We start from the raw sequence: 24199 nt of genomic DNA, 5'->3' as shown, positions 1-24199 counted from the left end.
CACTTCGTTTAGTTAGCCCTGTACAATGCAACCAATTAAATCGTCTCAAACGTGCACATTTCAAGCTAAATCAGCTCCACCCGAAATATTTTCAGGAATTTCAAAGTATTTGATTGTGTATTTGACCTAGGTCTGGAGATCATATGAGATCCTCTCTAGTTTTGCTGTTTGTAAAGATAATCTATGAATATTGTTAGTGACTCAGCCCTCCTTTTCCTCCTCCCTGTCTCCTCAGAATGGCTCAGACTTCCAATGGGTCCAGGAGTGGGCCCAGTTCCATGCTTCCCGGGTCCGAGACATAGAGCTCCTGACTGGACTCAGCTTCTACCACAACAGGATATCAGTGGAGGAAACGCTACAGCTCAAGACATTTTTACAGACTTTCTAAGATCCCAATAAGTTGCCTCCGGCGGGTTTTAGTACCGTATTTTATTTTATTATCGCTGTAAGGCCTTATTACACATATGCAAGTAAAAAGTCCAGGGCTAAATGTGTAGCCCTGGATCCCATTAAATTAAAAAAGGTGTAACACTTATATTTAAGTGCATAAAGATTTTTTTTAAAGCTGTTCTGTTTAAGTGAGAAACTGCCTGAAAGTCGCTTGAACCTCAATCCCTCAGACTTTAAACCAGAAAGGCATACACTGAAAGAAGCCATGTGATGAGACATAATATAATAGACCGTTGTCTGTTTGGACTTGAGCCAGAACACTGAACCAAAGAAGTCATCATTACAGTGCATTTCGAAAGTATTCAGACCCCTTCCCTTTTACCTAATTTTCTTGTTACAGCCTTATTCTAAAATTGATTAAATATAACATCAATCTACACACAATACCCCATAATGACAAATAAATAAAAAACGTTACAGAAAATCTGAAATATATTACATTTACATAAGTACTCAGACCCTTTGTTATGAAACTTGAAATTGAGGTCAGGTGCATCCTGTTTCCATTGATCATCCTTGAGATGTTTCTACAACTTGATTGGAGTCCACCTGTTGTAATTCAATTGATTGGACATGATTTGGAAAGGCACACACCTGTCTATATAAGGTCCCACTTGAACCCAATCGAACATCTCTGGAGAGACCTGAAAATAACTGTGCAATGACGCTCCACATCCAACCTGACAGAGTTTGAGAGGATCTGCAGAGAAGAATGGGAGCAACTCTCCAAATACGGGTGTGCAAAGCTTGTAGTGTCATACCCAAGAAGACTCGAGGCTGTAAACGCTGCCAAAGGTGCTTCACCAAAGTACTGAGTAAAGGGTCTGAATACTTATGTAACTGTGATTTCCTTTTTTTTTTATTAACATTTGCAAACATTTCTAAAAACCTGTTATTACTTTGTCATTATGGGGTATTGTGTGTAGATTGAGGGATTTAAAAAAATATATATATATTTTTTGAATAAGGCTGTAACGTAACAAAATGGACAAGTCAAGGGGTCTAAATACTTTCCGAATGCACTGTAGATCCATCTACCACTCTGCTGAACCCCAAACACCCCTCTCTCATCCCAGAAAAACAAGGGTAAATAGTGAGAATGGAAGAAAATAAGAGGAAACCGGCATATAAATAGGAATTCTATTTGACTAAGTGATTATAATAGCTGGGACATTCGCAGGAAACCTCAGACATTCAGGAATGCAAAAGTTTGTAACGGCCATTGACCGAAGGCCTGAAACACTGCCAATGTTTTTGACTCAGATGTCTGATTTGGAGAGTTGACTGAAAGACATGGCATGGATGCTCAAAAAAAAGTGTTTGGTCTACAAGAACAAATAACAGGAAAACCACACATTCCACACACATGTTCATGGTTGCACTTGACAAATGTTGTCATTGTATGTTTCACTAGATAGTGTTTTTATTTTGTTAATATCAATGTTTTTATATATTGAGTGTGTTTATTTTTATTGCTCTGTCACTGTAAATTAAAGGTTGTGAAGCAGATGTGGGGAATTGGGATTAAATTATTGACAGGACTATTGGTGTGTGCACAAGTATGTGGCGTACATGTGTTATGGTTGCAAATGCATGTACATGTGTGTACTTTGATTGTGACAGGAACTTAAAGTAATACCAAGATTAGCATGACTAAAGACACAAAGTATACAGTGTATGAAACAAGATGTACATGACATCCAATGCACAGTTGAAGTCGGAAGTTTACATACACTTAGGTTGGAGTCATAAACTCGTTTTTCAACCAATCCACACATTTTTTGTCAACAAACTATAGTTTTGGCAAGTCGGTTAGGACATCTACTTTGTGCATGACACAAGTAATTTTTCCAACAATTGTTTACAGACAGATTATTTCACTTATAATTCAGTGGGTCAGAAGTTTACATACACTAAGTTGACTGTGCCTTTAAACAGCTTAGAAAATTCCAGAAAATGTCATGGCTTTAGAAGCTTCTGATAGGCTAATTGACATAATTTGAGTCAATTGGAGGTGTACCTGTGGATGTATTTCAAGGCCTACCTTCAAACTCAGTGCCTTTTTGCTTGACATCATGGGAAACTCAAAAGAAATCAGCCAAGACCTCAGAAATCCTTGGGAGCAATTTCCAAACGCCTGAAGGTACCATGTTCATCTGTACAAACAATAGTACGCAAGTATAAACACCATGGGACCACGCAGCCGTCGTACCGCTAAGGAAGGAGACGCGTTCTGTCTCCTAGAGATGAACGTACTTCGTTGCGAAAAGTAAAAATCAATCCCAGAACAACAGCAAAGGACCTTGTGAAGATGCTGGAGGAAACAAGTACAAAATTATCTAAATCCACAGTAAAACGAGTCCTATATCGACATAACCTGGAAGGACGCTCAGTAAGGAAGAAGCCACGGCTCCAAAACCGAACTAAAAAAGCCAGACTACGGTTTGCAACTGTACATGGGGACAAAGGTCGTACTTTTTGGAGAAATGTCCTCTGGTCTGATGAAACAAAAATAGAATTGTTTGGCCATAATGGCCATTGTTATGTTTGGAGGAAAAAGGGGGAGGGTTGCAAGCCGAAGAACACCATCCCAACCGTGAACCACAGGGGTGGCAGCATCATGTTGTGGGGGTGCTTTGCAGCAGGAGGGACTGGTACACTTCACAAAATCGATGGCATCATGAGGTAGAAAAATTATGTGGATATATTGAAGCAACATCTCAAGACATCAGTCAGGAAGTTAAAGCTTGGTCGCAAATGGGTCTTCCAAATGGACAATGACCCCAGCATAATTCCAAAGTTGTGGCAAAATGGCTTAAGGACAACAAAGTCAAGGTATTGGAGTGGCCATCACAAAACCCTGACCTCAATCCTATAGAGAAATTGTGGGCAGAACTGAAAAAGCGTGTGCGAGCAAGGAGGCCTACTAACCTGACTCAGTTACACCAGCTCTGTCAGGAGGAATGGGCCAAAATTCACCCAACTTATTGTGGGAAGCTTGTGGAAGGCAACCAGAAACGTTTGACCCAATTTAAAGGCAATGCTACCAAATACTAATTGTGTGTATGTAATCTTCTGACCCACTGGGAATGTGATGAAAGAAATAAAAGCTGAAATAAATCATTCTCGCTACTATTATTCTGACATTCTTAATATAAAGTGGTGATCCTAACTGACCTAAAATTGAATTTTTACTAGGATTAAATGCTAAGAATTGTGAAAAACTGAGTAGATCTCTAACATTCAGAGAGTCAGATTGTTTAATAGTCACATGTACAGGGTTGCAGGTGTGATTGCAGGGTACAGTGAACATCTTAAGCATGGAGCTCCAACATGCAGGACTAGTGAAATAAAACAATGAAAGTGGTAATAAAAATAATCGAAAAAGAACTATATACATAACTGTAGCAGTGATGAATATATACATGTCCATTGGGGTGGAGGCAGAGTAAAGGCTTGAGGGTGTGGGGTGGAATGACCATAGGGCGAGCAGCAGCATGACCACTGAGTGAAATAAAAACAAAAAATATACATATTAACAACTGCCACAGGGGGTCAACACTGGCTCAGTGAGAGGCTCCCACTTTTAGTTGGTCTTCTACTGGCGTTATGGAAGTTGTCAGTCTTTCAGCAGTGTGCACCAATTTATCCACAACAAGCAACCGACAAGTCAAGAGCATTTTGACATGGGTTAAACTAAAACATTGAATACCTCCATTATTTTCCCATTAAGTAAAACAATTAAAAGTTGTCTTTTTCCTCACACATCTGCCCATAAGTAATGACAGCTATAGCGACAGTGTACAACAATCTCTGCAAAGGATGGGCAGGAACGACCTTGGGGACTCATAAAGCCTTGTTTAACACAGCAAGACTGTAGTGGACAGTAATATCTGTCATGTATGATATTATAAATACCTTCCACGCAACCCGTAATAAGACCTAGCAATTAGCCTATTAAAATGGTTATCTGACTCCATAAAGATAACAAAAATTTACAAGCAAGCATTAGGAAATGAGTTGACGTTGACTAACAAGAATTGGTCTGAGAATGAAATATCTTCCTTTGATATAGACAATTAACATTGTACAATGATAAGCTTAAGCTACAAAGCAATAACAAGCATTACAAGGCATTATTCCAAGCATATAGATCCTAAGGTTATCTCATAGGACAAAGCATGAACAAAGAGATGCTTACTAGGCCTAGAAGTCTAGGAAATGAGAACTGATCAAACAACCTTCCTCAGTGGACTGGATACAGGATAATTAGGGGATGGTAATGTTCTCTAGTTGCACTGTGATTGGCTCAGTGTTCTGTCGCTCATAGGGACACTACATCACTGCAAAATATACGGGGAGAGCTAGAAAATTCAAGGCCCTTTGGTGCTGCCATTGAGTTACATTAGAAGTGCCCATCCAAGAAGGCTCAAGGTCATTGGCCACAGATAAAATGACTTCAAATCAAGTTATATCTACTGTAGCTTAGCTTTGATTGGACTGATCATGTCAACATCAGACTTAAAATCTTAGCTAGCAGTCGTCATCATGAATCAAGTCGACAATCTACTGGTAAATCCTTTTCAATCTTTGTCATATGAAGAGAAATTATGGAGAGAAATTATAGATAAAACATAGCGGTTCTCATCAGCCATTGGACATAAACATTACATAAGTTGGAAATCACAAATTCAACAATGAGTGGTTTGGAAGGGATCAATTGGTGGTTGGTGCCCCCCCTTGGGTTGTGCCGTGGTGGAGATCTTTGTGGGCTATACTCGGCCTTGTCTCAGGATGGTAAGTTGGTGGCTGAAGATATCCCTCTAGTGGTGTGGGGGCTGTGCTTTGGCAAAGTGGGTGGGGTTATATCCTTCCTGTTTGGCCCTGTTCGGGGGTATCATCAGATGGGGCCACAGTGTCTCCTGACCCCTTCTGTCTCAGCCTCCAGTATTTATGCTGCAGTAGTTTATGTGTCGGGGGGCTAGGGTCAGTTTGTTATATCTGGAGTACTTCTCCTGTCTTATCCGGTGTCCTGTGTGAATTTAAGTATGGTCTCTCTAATTCTCTCTTTCTCTCTTTCGGAGGACCTGAGCCCTAGGACCATGCCTCAGGACTACCTGGCATGATGACTCCTTGCTGTCCCCAGTCCACCTGGCCGTGTTGCTGCTCCAGTTTCAACTGTTCTGCCTGCAGCTATGGAACCCTGACCTGTTCACCGGACGTGCTACCTGTCCCAGACCTGCTGTTTTCAACTCTCTAGAGACAGCAGGAGCGGTAGAGATACTCTTAATGATCAGCTATGAAAAGCCAACTGACATTTACTCCTGAGGTGCTGACTTGCTGCAACCTCGACAACTACTGTGATTATTATTATTTGACCATGCTGGTCATTTATGAACATTTGAAGATCTTGGCCATGTTCTGTTATAATCGCCACCCGGCACAGCCAGAAGAGGACTGGCCACCCCTCATAGCCCGGTTCCTCTCTATGTTTCTTCCTAGGTTTTGGCCTTTCTAGGGAGTTTTTCCAAGCCACCGTGCTTCTACACCTGCATTGCTTGCTGTTTGGGGTTTTAGGCTGGTTTCTGTACAGCACTTTGAGATATCAGCTGATGTAAGAAGGGCTATATAAATACATTTGATTTGATCAGTGGCTAACTGCAAGCTTTGTAAAGCAATCACTAGCCGGCTATTCAGTGGAGTGGGTATGTGGTCCAAGTCTGGGTTTAAGGGTCTCTTTTCCAAACTTAAAATTATAAACATTCTACATTGGCCATACTGTCAATCCAGCAGGACTTCTGCCGCGTTCAAAACAACTGGAAACTCGGCACTGGGAAATCTCTGACTTCAGTGAGTTCAAGACAACTGGGAACTTGGAAAAAAACTAGCTCCGACTGGGAAAATACATTTTGAACGGACATCCAACTCGGAATTCCAAGTCGGGAACTTGGGCCTAGACCTTGTTTTTTTCAGAGTTCCCAGTTGTCTTGAAAGCACCTTAAATCTGGAGAATGCCAGATTTTGATGACAAAGTTTGATGTCAAAATTTGCCCACTAAGGACCACTGTGCCACCTTCCTGTTCAAGTGAGCACAGCACAACAAGGTGAGTCCAAAAATGTATTGTATGCTGCTGCTTAAATGATATAATATGCCAGGGAGATATGTATACTGTAGCTAAGAAAGTAATGCTAAGTGTATGTTGTTTAGTAAGCTGTTAATAGCCCATGTGCCTCACCCTAATAATTTGGTACCTTTCCCCCTCATAACTTAGCCTACTGTTCTGACTTGGTGGTGCACATGTAGCCTATAGCCTGTTTTAGAGAAATGTCATCATCGAATATTGTAAGAGCTTTCATTGTCTGCTTATATGCCCCCTTTATTTATCCTACAGTTCTGACTTGGTGTAAAGGGAGAATACTGTAAGAACAGCCCATCTTCTGAATTCTGTCGCTGTACAGTTCAAAAGTGCTGAACAAATAGTTATATTGACTACATCAATCCTAACTCGCTCATTGTCTTAATCGAAATTACGGATTTCCTCTTATCTGCTCATCGTCCCCTTATGCCATAGTTTGTACATCTCAATTGTCAGTAGAAACCACATTTGCTTCAGCAAGTCAGCCATATCATCTATGTTTTTTTTAAAGGCAGTAAATGAGGCTGAATGAACTGTTTTGCTGCCAGACAAGTCTCTGCTGATAGCCAGGTGTAGCAATGGTAACGATTCACTCCATGGTGCTGAAAAGAAAGCTCTGCTGTTGGGACAGCTTTATGTAGGCCCTTTTGTGGGCACCGTTTGTCAGCTTTATAATGCAATTAATGCATTGTTTAGTGTTGTGTTGTGTAGTGGCTTAGAGTTTTCCACACCAAGATTGACATGCTAAAATCGCCACTGCCTGAGAGGACCATAAAACCTTTTTGCATATAGTAATTCAGAGTTCACCCTGTACAGATACAAGTTACCACTGAGATCATACATCCATATAGATACCATCAGAGTTATCCTCAGTAAACAAGTTTCAGACAGAAACCAGACATGGATACTATAGTATTATTCTACCACATTCAATATTCAGCGCTCTGGATACTGTACCAGAGAGATAAAGGGCTGACTAGTCCTTGGGCATAGTTAAATAAAAAATTGTCCTTTGTTCCTGGACCGTTTTCCTTGCAACTCCAGGTGTCAGACAGCACAAATTAAGGCAGAGCCTACAAGACAACAACAAAATCTCTCACAATGTGGTTCCATTAACACTGGGTAATTTTACAAAACTATTTCCACCACTGCCACACACACCCTAAACCGGGCCCTCAACAAAGAAAACCAAAGGAAGAAGAAATTGCACCCGGGGCCACTTCAACCAACCTCATTCACCTCAGCTCTGTCAAGCAGCAGTTGTGTGACAGCAGGAAGGAAGGAAACAGAAAGTGAAGTGTTTTCCTTGTTACCTTTGGCTGCACATAAGAATCTGCCTCTCTCAGGTTGACCACGAGTCATACAAACAGCGCTGTACTGAGGCTTCAGCTCAAGGGGTAAGATCCTGTCTTCATCTGACTGTTTGACTTTTTTGGAGGGGGGGGCTTTGAGAGGAAACGGCTCATGCAGCTGATACAGTAGCTGTTCTTCAGTAAGTGCCACAATTGTTTTTTTTTTTGTTAAATTGGTTTGCACATGAGGCAACTTTAAGGATAAGATAAGAAACTAGCTATTCCATGAGGTCAATGCCTCAAGGCCTTGTCAGCTTGGTGGCCTCTACCTAACCCTGGCATTGCTGGATGATTATTAGGATTTAGTCCTTCCAGTTGCCATCCACAGTATAGGACTATTGCGTATTCCGTTACTGCAATGCTCAGCAGTATACTAAGGAGGTAAATTACTTTTAGAAATTATCTACAGCATCTACAGAGCAAGAATTTAGGATTTGTCTTTATGACTGTGAGTGGTACTGTAGGTGTTTGAAATTGCTCTCATTCTGAATCTGCTGCAAAGCAACGCATAGGTTTCTATTCTGTGGTTGTTTCATCTGTGCTCTCTTTTAGTTGTCTGCATAGCCATAGCCTCGGTAGCCGATGGGCACTAGATCTCTTCTGTGAGAAACACTGTTGGAGTCACCACATGTCAATTCATTTCAATTGAGTCAATTCAGGGAGTTAACTTAACAATTTAAGGAGAAACTCATTGCTTATCATTGCCTAGATTGACTGAATTTAAATTAATCTCAACCCTGGTGAGAAATTCAACCTATTTCAGAGGAGCTATATTTGGTATCTGTGTTGAACTGTGAGGATACAGAAATGCAATGGTGGAAAAAGTACCCAATTGTCATACTTGAGTAAAAGTAAAGATACCTTAATAGAAAACGACTCAAGTAAAAGTCACCCAGTAAAATACTACTTGAGTAAAAGTTTAACAGTATTGGGTTTTAAATATACTTAAGTATCAAAAGTAAAACTATAAATAATTTCAAATGACTTATATTAAGCAAACCAGATGGCATACATTTCTGTTTTTTTTTTTTTTTACGGATAGCCAGGGGCACGTTCCAACACTCAGAAATAATTTACAAATGAAGCACGTGTTTAGTGAGTCCGCCAGATCAGAGTTATTAGGGATGACCAGGGATGTTCTCTTGAGAAGTGTGTGAATTAGCCCATTTCTTGTCCTGCTAGGGTTCAAAATGTAAATAGTAATTTTTTGGGGTGTCGGGAAAATGTATGGAGTAAAAATAGTAATTTTTATTAGGAATGCAGTGAAGTAAAAGTTGTAAAAAATATAGTAAAGTAAAATACAGATACCCTAAAAAACTACAAAAGTAGGTCTTTCAAGTATTTTTACTTAATTACTTTACAGCACTGAAGAAATGGTGGAGTCTCCTGTTGCTATGTACATCTCTTCGGAAGAGTTGAGTAAGGTAAGTAAGTATTGGTTAGCAGCGAGCTACCTTCTTCCAGGAAACGTTTATATGCTTGGGTAACGTGTCTGTGGGCCCCATGAGTTCTCACAGCAGACAGACAAGTATGTGGTCCCACACACATACACGTGTGCACACACACACCGGGCCGGCTCCAGGCATAAGCGACATAAGCGGTCACTTAGGACCCCCGGCTGCTGTGAGAACGCACTATACTCTCATGGGGCCCACTTTTTTTTCCTTTTTTTTTTACTCAGTCAGGGTCTCAATTTACTATTGAGAGTGAGAATAGTAAAATACAATTTCATTCAATTTCAAAACTTGGTTGTGCATCAGCAGTTTCTTTCTTATTATGTCAGTCACTCAATTAGCTGACAGTTGGTCAGCTATCTAAACTTGTGTTAATCATGGCCGAATACCAACCAGGCACACAGCGCACATGACTAGGGGGCCTGACCACCATGTGGCCACATTGATCTTGTTAGCCATTCTCACTCATATCATATTAACATGGAATAAGTCATGACAAATTGTGTAGAATTGTAGGAATTTTGCTTTAAAGGCCCCCCCATAATTCTGTCCTATTGCGGAAATTCTCGTTTAGGTTTCACCTCTGAAGAATGACACAGGCAGATAATGCGCATTCACTAATTGGGGATGGGAATGTTGTGGTGATTTCCACGTGGAGTGGAGAAATAACAACAAGAAACTGTCAGTGTAGCTAGCTAGCATGCTAACTTTATCTAGATAGCTAAAGTTATATGTTGTTGCTACACTGTATTCAAAAAATTAGCCAGATGGCTAGGCTATGGCTGGTTCTGGGGCCGGATTTGTCCGAAGCAGTTAGGGAAAACTTTGCCACAGATGGATAGGAAGTATCTTTGACTTTGCCATCTATTATTATCTCTAAAGTTTCGGCATATTCTATATATTGCGGCAGCGAATCCGCCATAGAAAGAATAACATGAAGCTCCAGTAATATGGCTAGCCTAACTATTGAACGGTTTGGACTACATTATAATGGACACGGTGCAACCTTAAGTATTCTGCTGGTAGGCTATTCGGCTTAGCTACAGCAATGTCAAGTCAGCCCGTGCCAGTCTTGGGGAAGCTACTCTGAAAATATAGTTTACTTAGCTACCAATTACTTCACACTGGAAGAAGTTCAGCTACATTAAAGCGAAAGTTAGAAAAGTAGTTAACTACATCCAAACTACTAGATAATTATCATATCTACATCTGAAATGTCATAGACCATAAATTGCAAAAACATATCACTCTGGAGTCCGATGTCAACAGAATGTGTAATTTAGCCTGCACACAAAGTGTTTCAAGCAGAAATAAGGCAGGTTTTATGTTTTGTTTTTTTATCAGTAAATTCTTGCCAACTTCACCCATATTTGGTTTTCATTTAACAAAAAAAGTAGTGTGTAGTTCCAGTAGTTAGCTACATCGCATGTCAAAGTAATGAAATACTGAAAACACCACCAAGATTTGAATTTAGTTAAACTACCACCAAGCTACTGTAAAATGTAATTACATTTCTAGTTGAATTAAATGTAGTTCACTACACTGGCCCGTGCACATGACATGGTTCTCACAACTAGGGGAAGTGAAATGATAGGCTACAATGACTTTGATCATGATGCACCCCGCAAATTATATTGTATGTATCAACAACCTGAACGCATCGGATACGAAACAACAATAGAAATGTTACAACACCACAAAATCGATACATCCGTAAAAAATAAATGTGCGGATGCCTTTTCATTATAGGATAGACACTTGTGATTTCTAGATGCACCAATCAAAGCACTAGCCTCGTACGAACCATCCTGATCTCGCGAGCTCACATTCTGTTTCTCTACACGAAACAGAGACTGCATTCCAAACACTTAAAATACACACCCTATCCCCTCAGCCCTCAAATTAAGTGGACACCTCTGACGATTTATCAGTGCAGTGCAAGGGGCGAGGGAGGCAGGAAGGGATGATTTTTAAATGGACCGCCCTTTCCCGGAATATCGTCACTCGTTCACCCCACGGGTATTGTTTTTTTCAGCCACCTGTAACTTGTGGGTGCTTTATATGCGCTAGTCAATTATGATTGCATGTCTACTTATATTAACTATATTATTATTAATATACGTCTACTGTATGATAGCAAATTAATTAGCTAACTAACGTTAGCCTGCCTAACTACTTCTGAATAAGGAAAACATTTTTATTTCTACAATTTCCAAAAGCTAACCAAACAAAAACATAATGACTTTTATGAGACGTGTTTGTGCATTAGTAGCACAATTTCTAACTTATTCACATTCGTTTTTACTTACGTTTGTATGTTGACTCCATATTTGACGATGAGGTTACATGTTTTGACAAACTTTTCTTAGCGGATGTACAATCATAGCGAGTTGAATTATGGGGCGTTTCAGGCTTCGAAGTGAACATAATTGTAAACTCGCAAACTCAATTAAAAACGAGGGCTGACGTTGCAAACTTCCTTTGCTTGGCTATTCATTTGGACTGACGACAAATATGGCCAAGGGAATTCCCCCAAGGGCTGAGGGTTTAGGGCCGTCTACTTTGAGTTTGAAACGGAGCCAGAATGTGAGCTGGCGAGATCAGGATGGTTCGTCTAAGGCTATCAAAGCAGTGGAGTATGGTCAAACCATTAATCTCGGAGCGACAGGGGAAGAGGGATTCCAAAATGCAATCAATTTCACCATTTATAAAATACAGACTGGCTCAAAAATAAGTGAAACTTGACAAATTATCTAATGGATTATGATAATTTGCTGCAAAAGAAAAGTGGAGGTGCAAAACAATACATTTGCTCCATAGGTCAGGCGAAAAGCTGTTTGGCTCAGCTAAAGATAATCGATTATATTGCTCAGCTCACTCACGACTCGTAAAGAGGAAGAACTTTGCAAGTGTTTCTGATTAATAAATGCCATGCTGGTGGGTGGTAACATTCAAATAAAACCCAGCCCTGAAAATAAACGTAGACTGAAAAATATTAGCATGACATATCACAAGGCCTGTGGCATACCACCCTGCATCCCACTGCTGGCTTCCTCAAGCAAGCAAGAAATGCATCCCAAATGACACCCTATTCCCTATCTAGTGCACTACTTTTGACCAGTACCCATAGGGCTGTAGGGAATAGGGTGGAATTTGGGACAGACCCATAAAGATGCTGCTGCTTCACCATGGGGGACTGATCACATTAATTTTGACACTGATTGTTTACAGTGGCCCTCTGCTGCCATGGAAAAAGGCAGAGACAACACATGGTGGCATCCAGTCACTAATGAGGCTCTTTCCCCCTTTCTCACCATGCTTCAGATCACATCCCCTCTCCCAAACTAAAATACACTCTGAGAAAAAAGGGAAAAAAGAAAAACAGAGACATTAATAATGCAGCGGTTGGCATTTGGATAACGTGTGTTTGTGTGTCTGTGTGTGTGATGCCTTCACTGGAGCATCACTACATTACCGTAGCAGAGTAGTCAGCTTGCTGTGAGAGGAGCGGTGCATGTGGGCGCTCTGGCAGGACCAAATGGGATTTACTATTCTGAGCAAAGCACTGTGGCATTAAGGGCAAGTGTACAATACAGGAGTCGGGAGGAAGAGCGAGATACGTTCAATGGGTTATCAGATGGCTTTGATACTGTAGCATTATACACAGCACCAGTGGAGGCTGCTGAGGAGAGGACAGTTCATAATAATGGCTGCAATGGAGTTAACGCAATAGCATCAAACACATGGAAACCATGTATTTGATACCATTCCACCTATTCCGCTCCAGCCATTACCACGAGCCCGTCCTCCCCAATTAAGGGGCCACCAACCTCCTGTGCACAGCATACGGCATGGTCATTCTGTTGGTCTTTCCCTGTTCTGCGTTAGTGAGTGGGACATTACTGTGAGGGCTACAATGACTGAATGACTGGTTGCTCTTTTCTTGTCCTAGTGAACATCAGTCATCGGACTTTGTGAAGAGGATCCCTGCGACTATAGGTCATAGTTTGCTTCTTGGATGCAACACTATGAATGGGTTAGAGAACAGAGCGTAAGAGGTAGTGCTGGTCACCAGAGCAGAAACATATCAAGGTCTGTGATGCGAAGCGGAGAGAGCTTCTGTGAATATCGTGACGGGGACATGGGATGTCTCTGACTGTGCAGCGAAATCAACATGACTTTCATTCTGCCCTCAGTCTGTTAACAAGTGAAGACGTTGTCCAGCTTGTAGCAGCATCCGGCACCCAATAAAAAGAGAAAGAGGGTGGAACAAAGGGAGGAGAGAGAAAGGGAGAGACAGTGGTATGATGTGAAGGAGACAGAAGAAGAAGAAACGAGAGAGAGAGAGAGAAAAGGAGAGACTAGAGAGGTAAAGTGGGGAAGAGAGAAGAAAGAAACTCACATTTTTACAGATGGATCTGGGCGTGCTCAAGGCTCTGGAGAGAGAGAAGGTTCTGGAGGTTCTTAAGAGAGACAAACTTTTACGCAGCACGGATGACGACAGGATAAGGTAGACAATATAATTTACTTCACATTTACTGCATGGACACACTGTATAAGAACAACACTCAGAGGGTACTTCAGGATCTGTGGAGACTGAAAATGACAATGACAACGCTGAACTGACGCTCCTTAAAATAGTATTCACAATTGTTGGTGTAAAATTTAAAAGTGGATGCGAAGAGATGATCAGTACAGTTAAAGCACTGCCATCATTACTGTACCTCAGGCTGCTGAGGGGAGGACGGCTCATAATAATGGCCGGAACGGAGCAAATGGAATGGCATCAGACACATAGAAACCATGTGTTTAATACCATTCCACTAATTCCGCTACAGCCATTACCACGAGCTTGTCCTCCCCAATTAAGTTGCCACCAACCTCCTATCGTATCTCCACCTGCCACCATCTACTGTTACAGGAGGCTGAAGACGGAGCTACAGGAGATCCGAAGGAAAGGTGCCAAGAGTTTTGCCCGGCAGTACAGCGAAAGGACTTGCGCCCGCTGTCAGAGGCCGCTGGGAATGTTCTGGAACTCGGGCGCCGTGTGCCGAGGTTGCAGCCACCGCGTCTGCAACAAGTGTCGCGTGGGCGTGTCCGCCCTGGACTGGAAGTGTACCGTCTGCCACGCCTACAGGTAGGAGGCATGTCAGTGCCGTAACATAGACTTAGATGTCAGAACCGTAACATAGACTGACATGTCAGCACTGTAACATAGAAAGTTATGTCGATACCAGAACTGTAACATAGACTCACATGTCAGCACTGTAACATAGAATGTTATGTCATTGCTATAACATATACTTTTATGTTAGTGCAATAACATACTGTCATGTCAGTGCCGTAACATAGAATGTCTGCTCTAACCTTTTTATTATTGGTATCCTCTATCCTTTATTCAATATTTTAAGGCGTGTTAACATGTTGAGAGAATGAACTGACAAAATGTACAGTATTTCCTTTGTAATCTAAACCAGGGCTGTTCAATATCGGTCCTGGAGGGCTAAAACACTTCTGGTTTTCATCCTGTCCTTCTTATCCTGTCCTTCATCCTGTCCTTCTTATCCTGTCCTTCATCCTGTCCTTCTTATTATATTATAAGGGACTAATTCCGACCTGGGACAACAGGTGAGTGTAATTTACTAGCAGGTAGAAACAAAAACCAGAAGTGTTTCGGCCTTCCAGGACCAGAATTTAACAGCCCTGGTAAACAAAGGATAATTAATCTAAAATCCATTTCTTCACACTTCTTAGGGAGGTTAAGATCAGGTCCGGGGAGTGGTTTTTGGAAGAAAGGGCCAAGAAATTTCCACCTGACACAGGTTTGTTTCCTTTACCCTTCACATGCCCTATTCTCTCATAATTCATATGTATAATTCTCTCATAAGTAAAATGCCAGTATGAAAAAGTAAGAACCCGTATGCACTCATGAAATGACTAAAATGTAAAAATGCCTTGTATGTCTAAAAACACAGCTATACAGTACATGACTAGTCAAGTAATACATCATACAGCTAGATGTGTTTCTGTTGTTTGCATGGTATTGAAAAGTGGTCTTCTACATTATCTTCTGACGTGTGTATGGTTTAGAGAACTGCTTTGACTGAGTAATGCATTGTTGCTGTCTGCTAGGCCATTGCCCGGGAGAGTGGGATAGAGTCCATAACAGTAATATTTAATAGTGTATGTGTACTGGTGTTGGCAGCTATAGCAATACTCTTTTCATTTACAGAAAGGCATGAGACTGTTGGGGAGAAACTACTAAAGTCTTACCAGAGGTTGAGGTGAGTCGATGGGCAGTCATAATTTATCAATGTATTGTATACTACTGTATTATGTGACCATAGTGTCTGATAGAGATATAAGACACAGATAGATGCAGGTATGTACTTTATCAATATTTAAAAACATGTAATTTCATCAGAAATTGGTGGGCAAAACACTGTTCAGTGGAAATATCACTTTTAAAAGCTCATTCTGTTAAGTCATTACCCAAATAATGGTTGACTTATCCTATACTTGTGTGGCCAAAGCATACATTTGTGAGAGAAAAAAAAAAACTTTAAAAAACCCACTTCAAACTATCTGACTATTTCAAAAATGTTTGGCATTTCCTCATATAACGTGATGTCACGTTTTTGGCCGAGACGTCTCATTGGCTGGCATGGCCAATCAGCTGTTTACTTGTTATTACTATTTTTAGCAACCAGTATACACCCACACCTTTCAAACACAGAAAAGCTGCTTTTTAAACTACTTAATTACATTTTGGGGGGGAAGAAAAAGTATTTAACTTATATTGTAATGAATTATAGGTCATGTTTAATAGAAATATGGAAATAGCATTCTCTGTGTGTGTGTTTCACTTTCCAGTCATATAACAGTCGTTCCGCCAACCCCTCCACCCTATTACGATGGTCCATCCTTCAGCAGATCAGGGGTAAGGTGAAATAAAGATATCCAAATGATCTACCACTTAAAAGGCTTTAAAAACCATATGAGAAGTAACATGTGCAAAAATGCTTAACTTATTGTAAAAGGGCAGGATAAACCAAGTAAAAAGGTACACAATGTATGGCTAAAACTGTCTCACCTTACACAATAATCTCTCAAACAATGACACACCTGTTGTTAAAGGCAGTTCCTTCAATAATTAGGTCAGAGGGACCACACCTGTGTTAAAACAGCCACTCAATTTACTAGCTAATCAGGATACAGACCCAATTAAAGGGATAGTTCACCCAAATTACAAAATGGCATTGGTTTCCTTAATCTGTAAGCAGTCTATGGACATGGTATGGCAGCAATCCATGCTTTGGTTATGTTTCCACATGCTAACATTTTAGCGTTTGTGGCACAAATCCCACTCAAGTCATGAGCCCGATATTAGCATTTTTCACACATCATGTCCAAATCATCCAAAAGTATCTCAAATTGATTGAAGCTCAACAAAGTCACTTATAGATGATTTGAACATTATGTCCAAAAAATCCAAGAGGTGCAATTGACATTGCAGCTATAGTATTGCCTGGAATTATGAATTGTTAAAATGAAAGGGATTCTGCATACAACTTATTTTATCCAATAAATAGGTTGTGAAGGGCTCACTCCTTCACAGTTTCATGAACCACAATTATGACTTGGTCTGTCAGATGTATTGTCAATCATCTCTAGGGACTGAAGAATTCCTTTAAAAAACCATTCACCAAGTCTATGGAGGACCTGATGGTTTCCCTCACCAGCCACATGAGAAGTAAGTGACTCTTTTGAGCCATTTTGGTATTTACGAAGAAAAGGGCTGCATTCCAAACACTTAAAAGACACACCCTGGGCCTCCCGAGTGGTGCAGTGGTCTAAGGCACTGCATCACTGTGCTAGCTGTGCCACTAGAAATTCTGGGTTCGAGTCCAGGAAACTTCTGTCGCAGAAGTTTACATTGCAAACTTCCCTTGCTTGGCTAATCATTTGGACCGACGACAAATATGGCTACAGGGATTTCCCCAAGGGCATAAGGCGAGGGTAAGTGGACTATGGTGTGTCTTTTATGATTTTGAAACGCAGCCAAGGTCTCTGTAAAAAAAAAAAACTATGATCTTTCAATGTGAAGTAATTTTATGTACATCTTAATGAGAACTAGGATCCAAGAAAGTCAAAACAGTGACACATTTCCTCTGAGCGTTATCGCAAACCTTAATGTAATTTGTCGATAAGATATCCTTACGCTCAGTCGTTGGTGTTAAGGAAACCGCACCTAGGAAATTAGATAAGATATGATATCTATATTAAAGCTTGTTCGCAAGCAGCACGTCAGAAGTGCTATGTTATGGATGGAGACGGTCTGTGTGTTATCCGCCCTACCGTTCGGGTTGCAGGGTTCTCCAGGTCGCAACAGGATGTACAAGTGGAACAGGATCTTCTTACAGTGGACAACAGGCGGGGACAGAGCACTGGCTGGAAAAGCCTCTCTGACACAAACATCAACAAATACAACAATGTAAGAGAAACCAAATACATATCAACCCCTCAACTTTGTCAAAGTATCACACTATCAAGTCAGACAGATCATATATATTTCGTCAAACCCCTGGGGTAAAATCAGAGACCCCACCTACATATTGATCGTATGACACTGACAACTATTTCAGACAGGAAAGAGGGAGACTTTAGAAACAGCTATTGGAACAACCTTTAATAATAATACACATTTCCATCTTGTCAAGAGGTTCAAGCCTCTCGGTGGAATGGCTAAGATGTTGGACTGACAGACGCAGGGAACCGGATTCAAGTACCAGTTGCGCTTCCCTGGAAATTCACTAGAAAATTAACAAAAGTATACTATATTTAAACAGACACAACCTCTCTCCTCACAGCTTACCAAAGGCCCCATTCTTACCAACCTGTTCAAGAAGAGCCGGAATGATGACCAGAGCAGTTCTTCGTCAGGGGCGGATGAGGACCTTTCCCTGGGTTCAGAGTACTCCTGGGGAAAGAGGGTGAGTTGAGTGCCCTGATGATGAAGAAAAGAGACATAAAGAACACAGGGATTTGTGCAACAGCAGTTCGTGCCAAACTTCACAATCTATTTGACATTTTATCAGATAAGGATTGTTGTTAGTGTTTGTTATGTGGTTGTCGTGTCTTTTTCATGTCTCGCATAGCTGCATAGTCTTGTAGCTGGCGGAGAAGCTAGAAAGGAATGCATCCAAATCATCTGAATACATTACGGAATAGACCTGCATTATGCTGTCATAACATCCTTTTAAAGAGGCAATGTGACATGTTGATCTGTATATAAAATGTATATATATATTAATATTACAGGGCAGTAGTGCTAGTAGCACTGGTACAGACTGTGGTCTCTTGGAGATCAACAGAGTGACAGGGGAGCTAAAGCTCGCCATCGCCTTCAACCACATGACTTCCTGCCTGGAGATCACAATAAACGGCTGCAGAAACCTGGCGTATGGAGATATCAAGAGGAAGAAGTGTCACCCGTATGCATTAATACTCAATACACCAGATTATAGAAATAGGCCCTACCCATCATTGAATGCTGACTTGAATGGGGAGGCCCATGTCTTTGATACTAGATTATTACTCTCTGTTGTACTGATATATCCATTTGCAAACTAGATTTCCTCACGCTGTACTGTATGTGTCAACATCATGGGCAGGTACGTCAAAGTCTACCTACTGCCGGAGAAGTCTCAGAGCAGCAAACTGAAGACAACTATCAAGAGGAATACAACGGATCCCATTTATAATGAAATTTTACAGGTAAGGAGACAAATATTATGGGTCATATTCATTTGGACACTACAAAACGTAGTAAAAACTTTTTCAACTGAAAATCTAAACAAGCTTCAATTTAGTGTCTAAAGAATACCCTGAACTGGCTTAAAAGTAGTGAGTGAAATAGGCTACATGGCAATGAAATCTCCTGTTTTTCACCCACCTACGTGTTGTATTCCCTGATGCACAGTGCCAGATGGAGAGCCCCTTGTTGTCCAGGAGTACTCTGCAGGTGTCTGTGTGGCACTCTGCGACCCTGAAGAAGAAGGTGTTTCTGGGAGAGGTCCTCGTCCTGCTGGAGGGCTGTATATTTGAGGACAGCACCACCCAGGGCTCCAACTGGTACCCCCTGTGTCCAAAGGTAGGGTATAACTGCTGACCATGAAGCAACGTTCACACAATACCCTTTATCTTTATAAAACAATATTTTGGGGAAAAAGTTTTGTTCAACTTGCTGGTATGTCTCCTCTGTCCTCTGTCTATCTCACTCTTATTTCTCTCTCGGTCAATAGCCTGAGAGTCCAGAAGGGAGTGCAGTAAAGCAGGATACAGCAGGAGAACTGCTGGTCAGAATGAAGTTCACCTCCTTGTCCCAGCCGTCCTGGGTTTGCCACACAGATGGTAAGTTGACTTTCTACCATTCACGCACCAAAACAAATGTTTATATCTCAGTTAGTCCCTCCCTGTTTCATTCTGTTTTCGCCTGTTTGGTGTCTAATGAATAAGACCTAATTTTGAAACAGTTTACAGTGTGTTTTTACAGCACTAGTGGTCAGAAGATCCTTATATTGGTTTGAAATGACCTTGATTTCTTTTGTTCCTCCTCACAGAGGTTCATATTGGACCACATGATGTTGGTCAACTGACTGTTCTCGTCACTGGTGCCAGAAATCTGCCCACTAAAGCAAACAATAGTCAGAACACCTATGTGAAAGGGTAAATGTATGATTAGTGTGGGTGTTTGCTGGGGTGTGATATTGTTGTGCGTCTGTCTGTTCTAGGTGTGTTGTGTGTTTATGTATCTATGAGTACATGTGTGTGTCATGCATGCATACATACAGTACGTGTGTGTGTGTGTTATCAACTAGATGTTTATCTTTCCATGTTTGTATTTTAGGTGCTTGACTCTTCCCGGGCCCAGGGAGCTGGTCCAGAGGACCCCTGTCCTGAAGAAGCCCAGTCCGGCGTGGTCTCACCAGCTGTTCTTCAGCAGAGTCACGCCCTATGACCTCCAGATCTGCACTCTGGAGCTTGACCTCTGGGACCACGCCCCCTTTACCTTCTCAGACCGCCTCCTGGGCTGGGTCAGAATGGAAGCCGGTAATATGGCTGTCTGTCATATCTTTACAATCATACAGTAGATTTGAATCAGTTTGCATGAAAATGAAATGGCGTAAATAGAAAAGTTTGACCAGGCCCATCCAAGGGGACTTGAGGTGAGATACATTATTTGTTTTTCAACTGGGTTTACTTTATCTAATACCATATCCAGTTGTCTAAAATGCCAGACAGTCTGAGTCAATAAGAATTTAATTAACAAGAGCACAAATGTCCTATTTCACACTAATGGAATTTAGAGAGCCATCTGAGGAAACAGGTTTCACCTATTTCACCTTACAGGGTATTGAGGACTCTCTCTCCTTAGCATATAATTTCTCTCTTTTCATTCTCTCGTGCTCTCTTTCTGTGTGATGGACTCAGCTTAGTGCAGTCTTTGGTTTCACAGAACAAAACATTGAACAAATATTTGTGAGAGGAAGCAAGGAAGGACTGATGATGTCACTGACCTGGCACTCTCTGTTAACCACGTGTCTCTTAGGGTTATCATGGCAACTGGTGCTGCAGACACCCAACATGTGGCATGACTTCAGTTTACCCATGCAGGCCAACATCAACAGCAGGAGAACATGATGTCAGAGTCAACAGAGAAAAAAGCACCTGGACTGGACACGATCTCCCCACAAGAAAAACATTGGCACATTAAGGGCTCTATTCAATCCGTATCGCAGAAATTCAGCGTGAATGAAATTTAAAGACAATGCTCCTGCAGTAGCGGAGTCTGCATTTACGGTAAATGTTGCGGATGTCGGCTCAATATGAAATTACTTTTACATTTCAGCAATACAGACTGAATAGAGCCCCTACTCTACCTTTACCTCTATTTGCACTGACCGTCAGGCCCTTGCTTAGTGAAAGTCCCTCCTATTAACTATTTATGTTCAATTGATTACCTTTTATGTATTAAAAGGATGTTCTACTCAAAAGGAAACCTATTACTGCTTTTAAAGAGACGTTCCACTCAAATACAACCCATCTTGATTTTTCCACTTTCCTTGGGAAATGGCCTACAACTGAGGTATTAAAGTGGAAAATCATGTTAAGTTGTATTTTGAAGGGAATATTCCTTGTGCTTTAAGCATGCTCACCTGATAACATTGAATGAATGAAAGTCATTAAATGTCTGAGAAAGTGACTGTCTACAACATAAGAAAACATGTGGTTGTCTCATTCTTTCTTAGTTTCTTCTTGTCCTTTCTATTCATGAGTTTCTGTAACCTGTAGTTAACCCCTAGCTAACGTTTTTCCCTCAAGTCAGAAGATCAGAAAGCAGAAAGTGAAAACACAGTATGAAGCTGTAATCATAGATCTTTATTGCCAATATGCTAAACACCTCATTATAAAATCCAGTTGAAATAAAGAACAGTGGGCCAGCGGCAGCACTGTGTTGTTTTGGTTAGTGTCAGTAATAACCGAGTCTAGTACACATCCACAGAGAGGGAACGGTGTATTCACTGCATGTGTCGGCTCAATCGGAAATGACCTTTACATTTCTAAAACGCATACTGAATAGAGTCCTAAGTGTTTTTGTATAAGCATTTTTCTCCTGGAGAAGATGCACGTATGCCTTGGAAATGCTGCTAGCTACCGTGAACTGCATGGCAAAATGCAGCTAGCTACCGTAAACTGCATGGCAAAATGCTGCTAGCTACCGTAAACTGCATGGCAAAATGCTGCTAGCTACCGTAAACTGCATGGCAAAATGCTGCTAGCTACCGTAAACTGCGTGGCAAAATGCTGCTAGCTACCGTAAACTGCATGGCATAATGCTGCTAGCTACCGTAAACTGCATGGCAAAATGCTGCTAGCTACCGTGAACTGCATGGTCTCCTTATGTTGATTTGATGACATACAGTGGAATATTTTCTAAAGTAAAAAAGAAAAATGATAATTTACAAATAAATCTCTTTAATTTACTGATCTAAAAGAAAACCTTATGGAACACAAAACTATCATTATTTTGGTTGATCTAGAACCTGATACATTTTAAATGTTCTTGTGATCATTAGTAGAATAGCAGAAATATACAAACCAAGAGGAAATAACCCTTTTTTTAAATGACCCATTTATCATATAAATATTAAACTATTCATGATTTCCCAGATACTGTAGAGCAATATTAAACATAAATGAAAGTGTTCAAATATTATGGAAAAACACAATGAAACAGAACATAGTACACTTTTCTGTAAGTAAAAGTTAATATACTGTATGTTCCCCTTTCTGAGTGGTCCCTGTCAGAAAAAAATAAATATATATTACCCTTTTTCAACATTGACACCACATTTAAGAAAACACCAAAAAGCAAGACTCTGATTGGCTGTACTTGATGTCTATCAGGTGCACATCATGGCGTACAATTACTGTCTAGTCCCACAACTCATCACACCTCTGGTTAAAAATAATGGTGAGTGATTTTGTCTGATCGCATCAAATTACATACAATCAAAACAGAAAGAAGATTTGTTATGCTAAAAGAAGATAATATATATTTTGGCACTAGTAAGTTTTCTTACAAGAATTTGAAAAGCCTTTTTACAGGAGTAAGTTCTCACTAAGGGGGAACTGGTAAAAGTGGTGAGGCAGATGTGTGTATCACTCACTCTCTTTATACTGCTCCTGTGTGTGTGTGTGTGTGTGTGTGTGTGTGTGTGTGTGTGTGTGTGTGTGTGTGTGTGTGTGTGTGTGTGTGTGTGTGTGTGTGTGTGTGTGTGTGTGTGTGTGTGTGTGGCAGTGGAGGGATTAGTTCAGTGACCATTCAGAAAGGGTATGTGGCTGTGTGGCCCTCATGGCTTCTGGGGAGGGGCCTTCTTATAAGGCCTCAAACTCGTCAATCCTCTGCTTGGTGTTGCCCGATCGGATCTGCCGCAGGGTCTTGTACTTGTCCCGGCCGGCGCGCACGTTCTCCGTGTGGAGCAGATCGTTCTGGGTATGCTTAGTGTCGTCGCGGGCCTGGGCCAGCTCCGAGCTCAGGGCCTGCAAGGAGGAACACGATGAGTCAAGAAGAAGTCAACCAGGGAGGAACATGCCAAGGACGTGAGTGAACAACAGGACAACAAGCTGTTGAAGATCTGGATTTGAACCAGATCTTTATAATAATCCAATAAATATATCCAGAATATTCTATATATTATATTTAGACACAAATAGTACGTATGCACTGTGTTAAACGCTTCACTTCTGCTCAGAAGCCGCGCTATTCTGAGAAACTACCACAATGACAGAGAAATTCCTCTGCTAGAGCTGCTTATTCCAGGCTGACAATGACATTCTCCTGGAAGGGAAACTCGAGTTGCTAACCATATATTTTCACCTACCATGTTAGCTCCCTGGTAACATCATTTGAATGCCATATTTGGCTAAGTAGTTTTCACCTGTTAGTCTATAATTATCTGTTGTAGTGGACTACCGAGTAAATATATGAATATATGAAATATATGGGTAATTCTGTAACATCCAATCAGAATTAGCGATGTGACAAATGGAACAATTTTCTAAACGTTTTAAACTGCATTTTTATCTGTTTTCCGTTAAAACAACAAGACAAATTCATTTAATTCCACATGAATAAAAAATGCAGAATATGGTCCTATTTCGCATGGTGGTTCTATTGAGTATGTGACTGCTAGGGGGCAATGACGTTCTATCTATCTAGCTCAGCCATAGGCTGAACCTC

At 41.0% G+C, this 24199-nt stretch overlaps 3 protein-coding genes across 4 annotated transcripts in view; 2 read left to right on the top strand and 1 right to left on the bottom strand.

Annotated features, from left to right (window-relative positions):
- enpp1 (ectonucleotide pyrophosphatase/phosphodiesterase 1) overlaps positions 1-1991 on the top strand; it is a 53117-nt gene extending 51126 nt beyond the window's left edge. Inside the window, exon 25 of the mRNA XM_071369625.1 lies at positions 236-1991. Within this exon, the coding sequence (XP_071225726.1) occupies positions 236-388 (153 nt within the window). The 3' untranslated portion in view covers positions 389-1991. The remainder of the gene's footprint in view (positions 1-235) is intronic.
- A 7310-nt stretch (positions 1992-9301) lies between these two features.
- Positions 9302-21818, top strand: sytl3 (synaptotagmin-like 3). The gene is made up of 16 exons (XM_071369622.1): positions 9302-9363; positions 13346-13903; positions 14315-14530; positions 15148-15215; positions 15626-15677; positions 16267-16333; positions 17068-17146; positions 17766-17887; positions 18264-18386; positions 18715-18887; positions 19068-19170; positions 19376-19546; positions 19698-19806; positions 20016-20121; positions 20303-20505; positions 21005-21818. The coding sequence occupies exons 2-16, from the start codon at positions 13806-13808 to the stop codon at positions 21094-21096; spliced, it is 1782 nt and encodes a 593-aa protein (XP_071225723.1). The 5' UTR covers positions 9302-9363; positions 13346-13805; the 3' UTR covers positions 21097-21818.
- Positions 21814-24199, bottom strand: part of ezrb (ezrin b) — a 57920-nt gene continuing 55534 nt past the window's right edge. For both annotated transcript variants that reach the window (XM_071369620.1, XM_071369621.1), the window contains exon 15: positions 21814-23499. In XM_071369620.1, coding sequence (XP_071225721.1) covers positions 23335-23499 — 165 coding nt within the window. In that variant the 3' untranslated portion in view covers positions 21814-23334. The remainder of the gene's footprint in view (positions 23500-24199) is intronic.

This window comes from Salvelinus alpinus, chromosome 27 (assembly GCF_045679555.1).
Source record: "Salvelinus alpinus chromosome 27, SLU_Salpinus.1, whole genome shotgun sequence".
NCBI classification, from domain to species: domain Eukaryota; kingdom Metazoa; phylum Chordata; class Actinopteri; order Salmoniformes; family Salmonidae; genus Salvelinus; species Salvelinus alpinus.
This window is presented reverse-complemented; position numbering and strand designations above follow the sequence as displayed.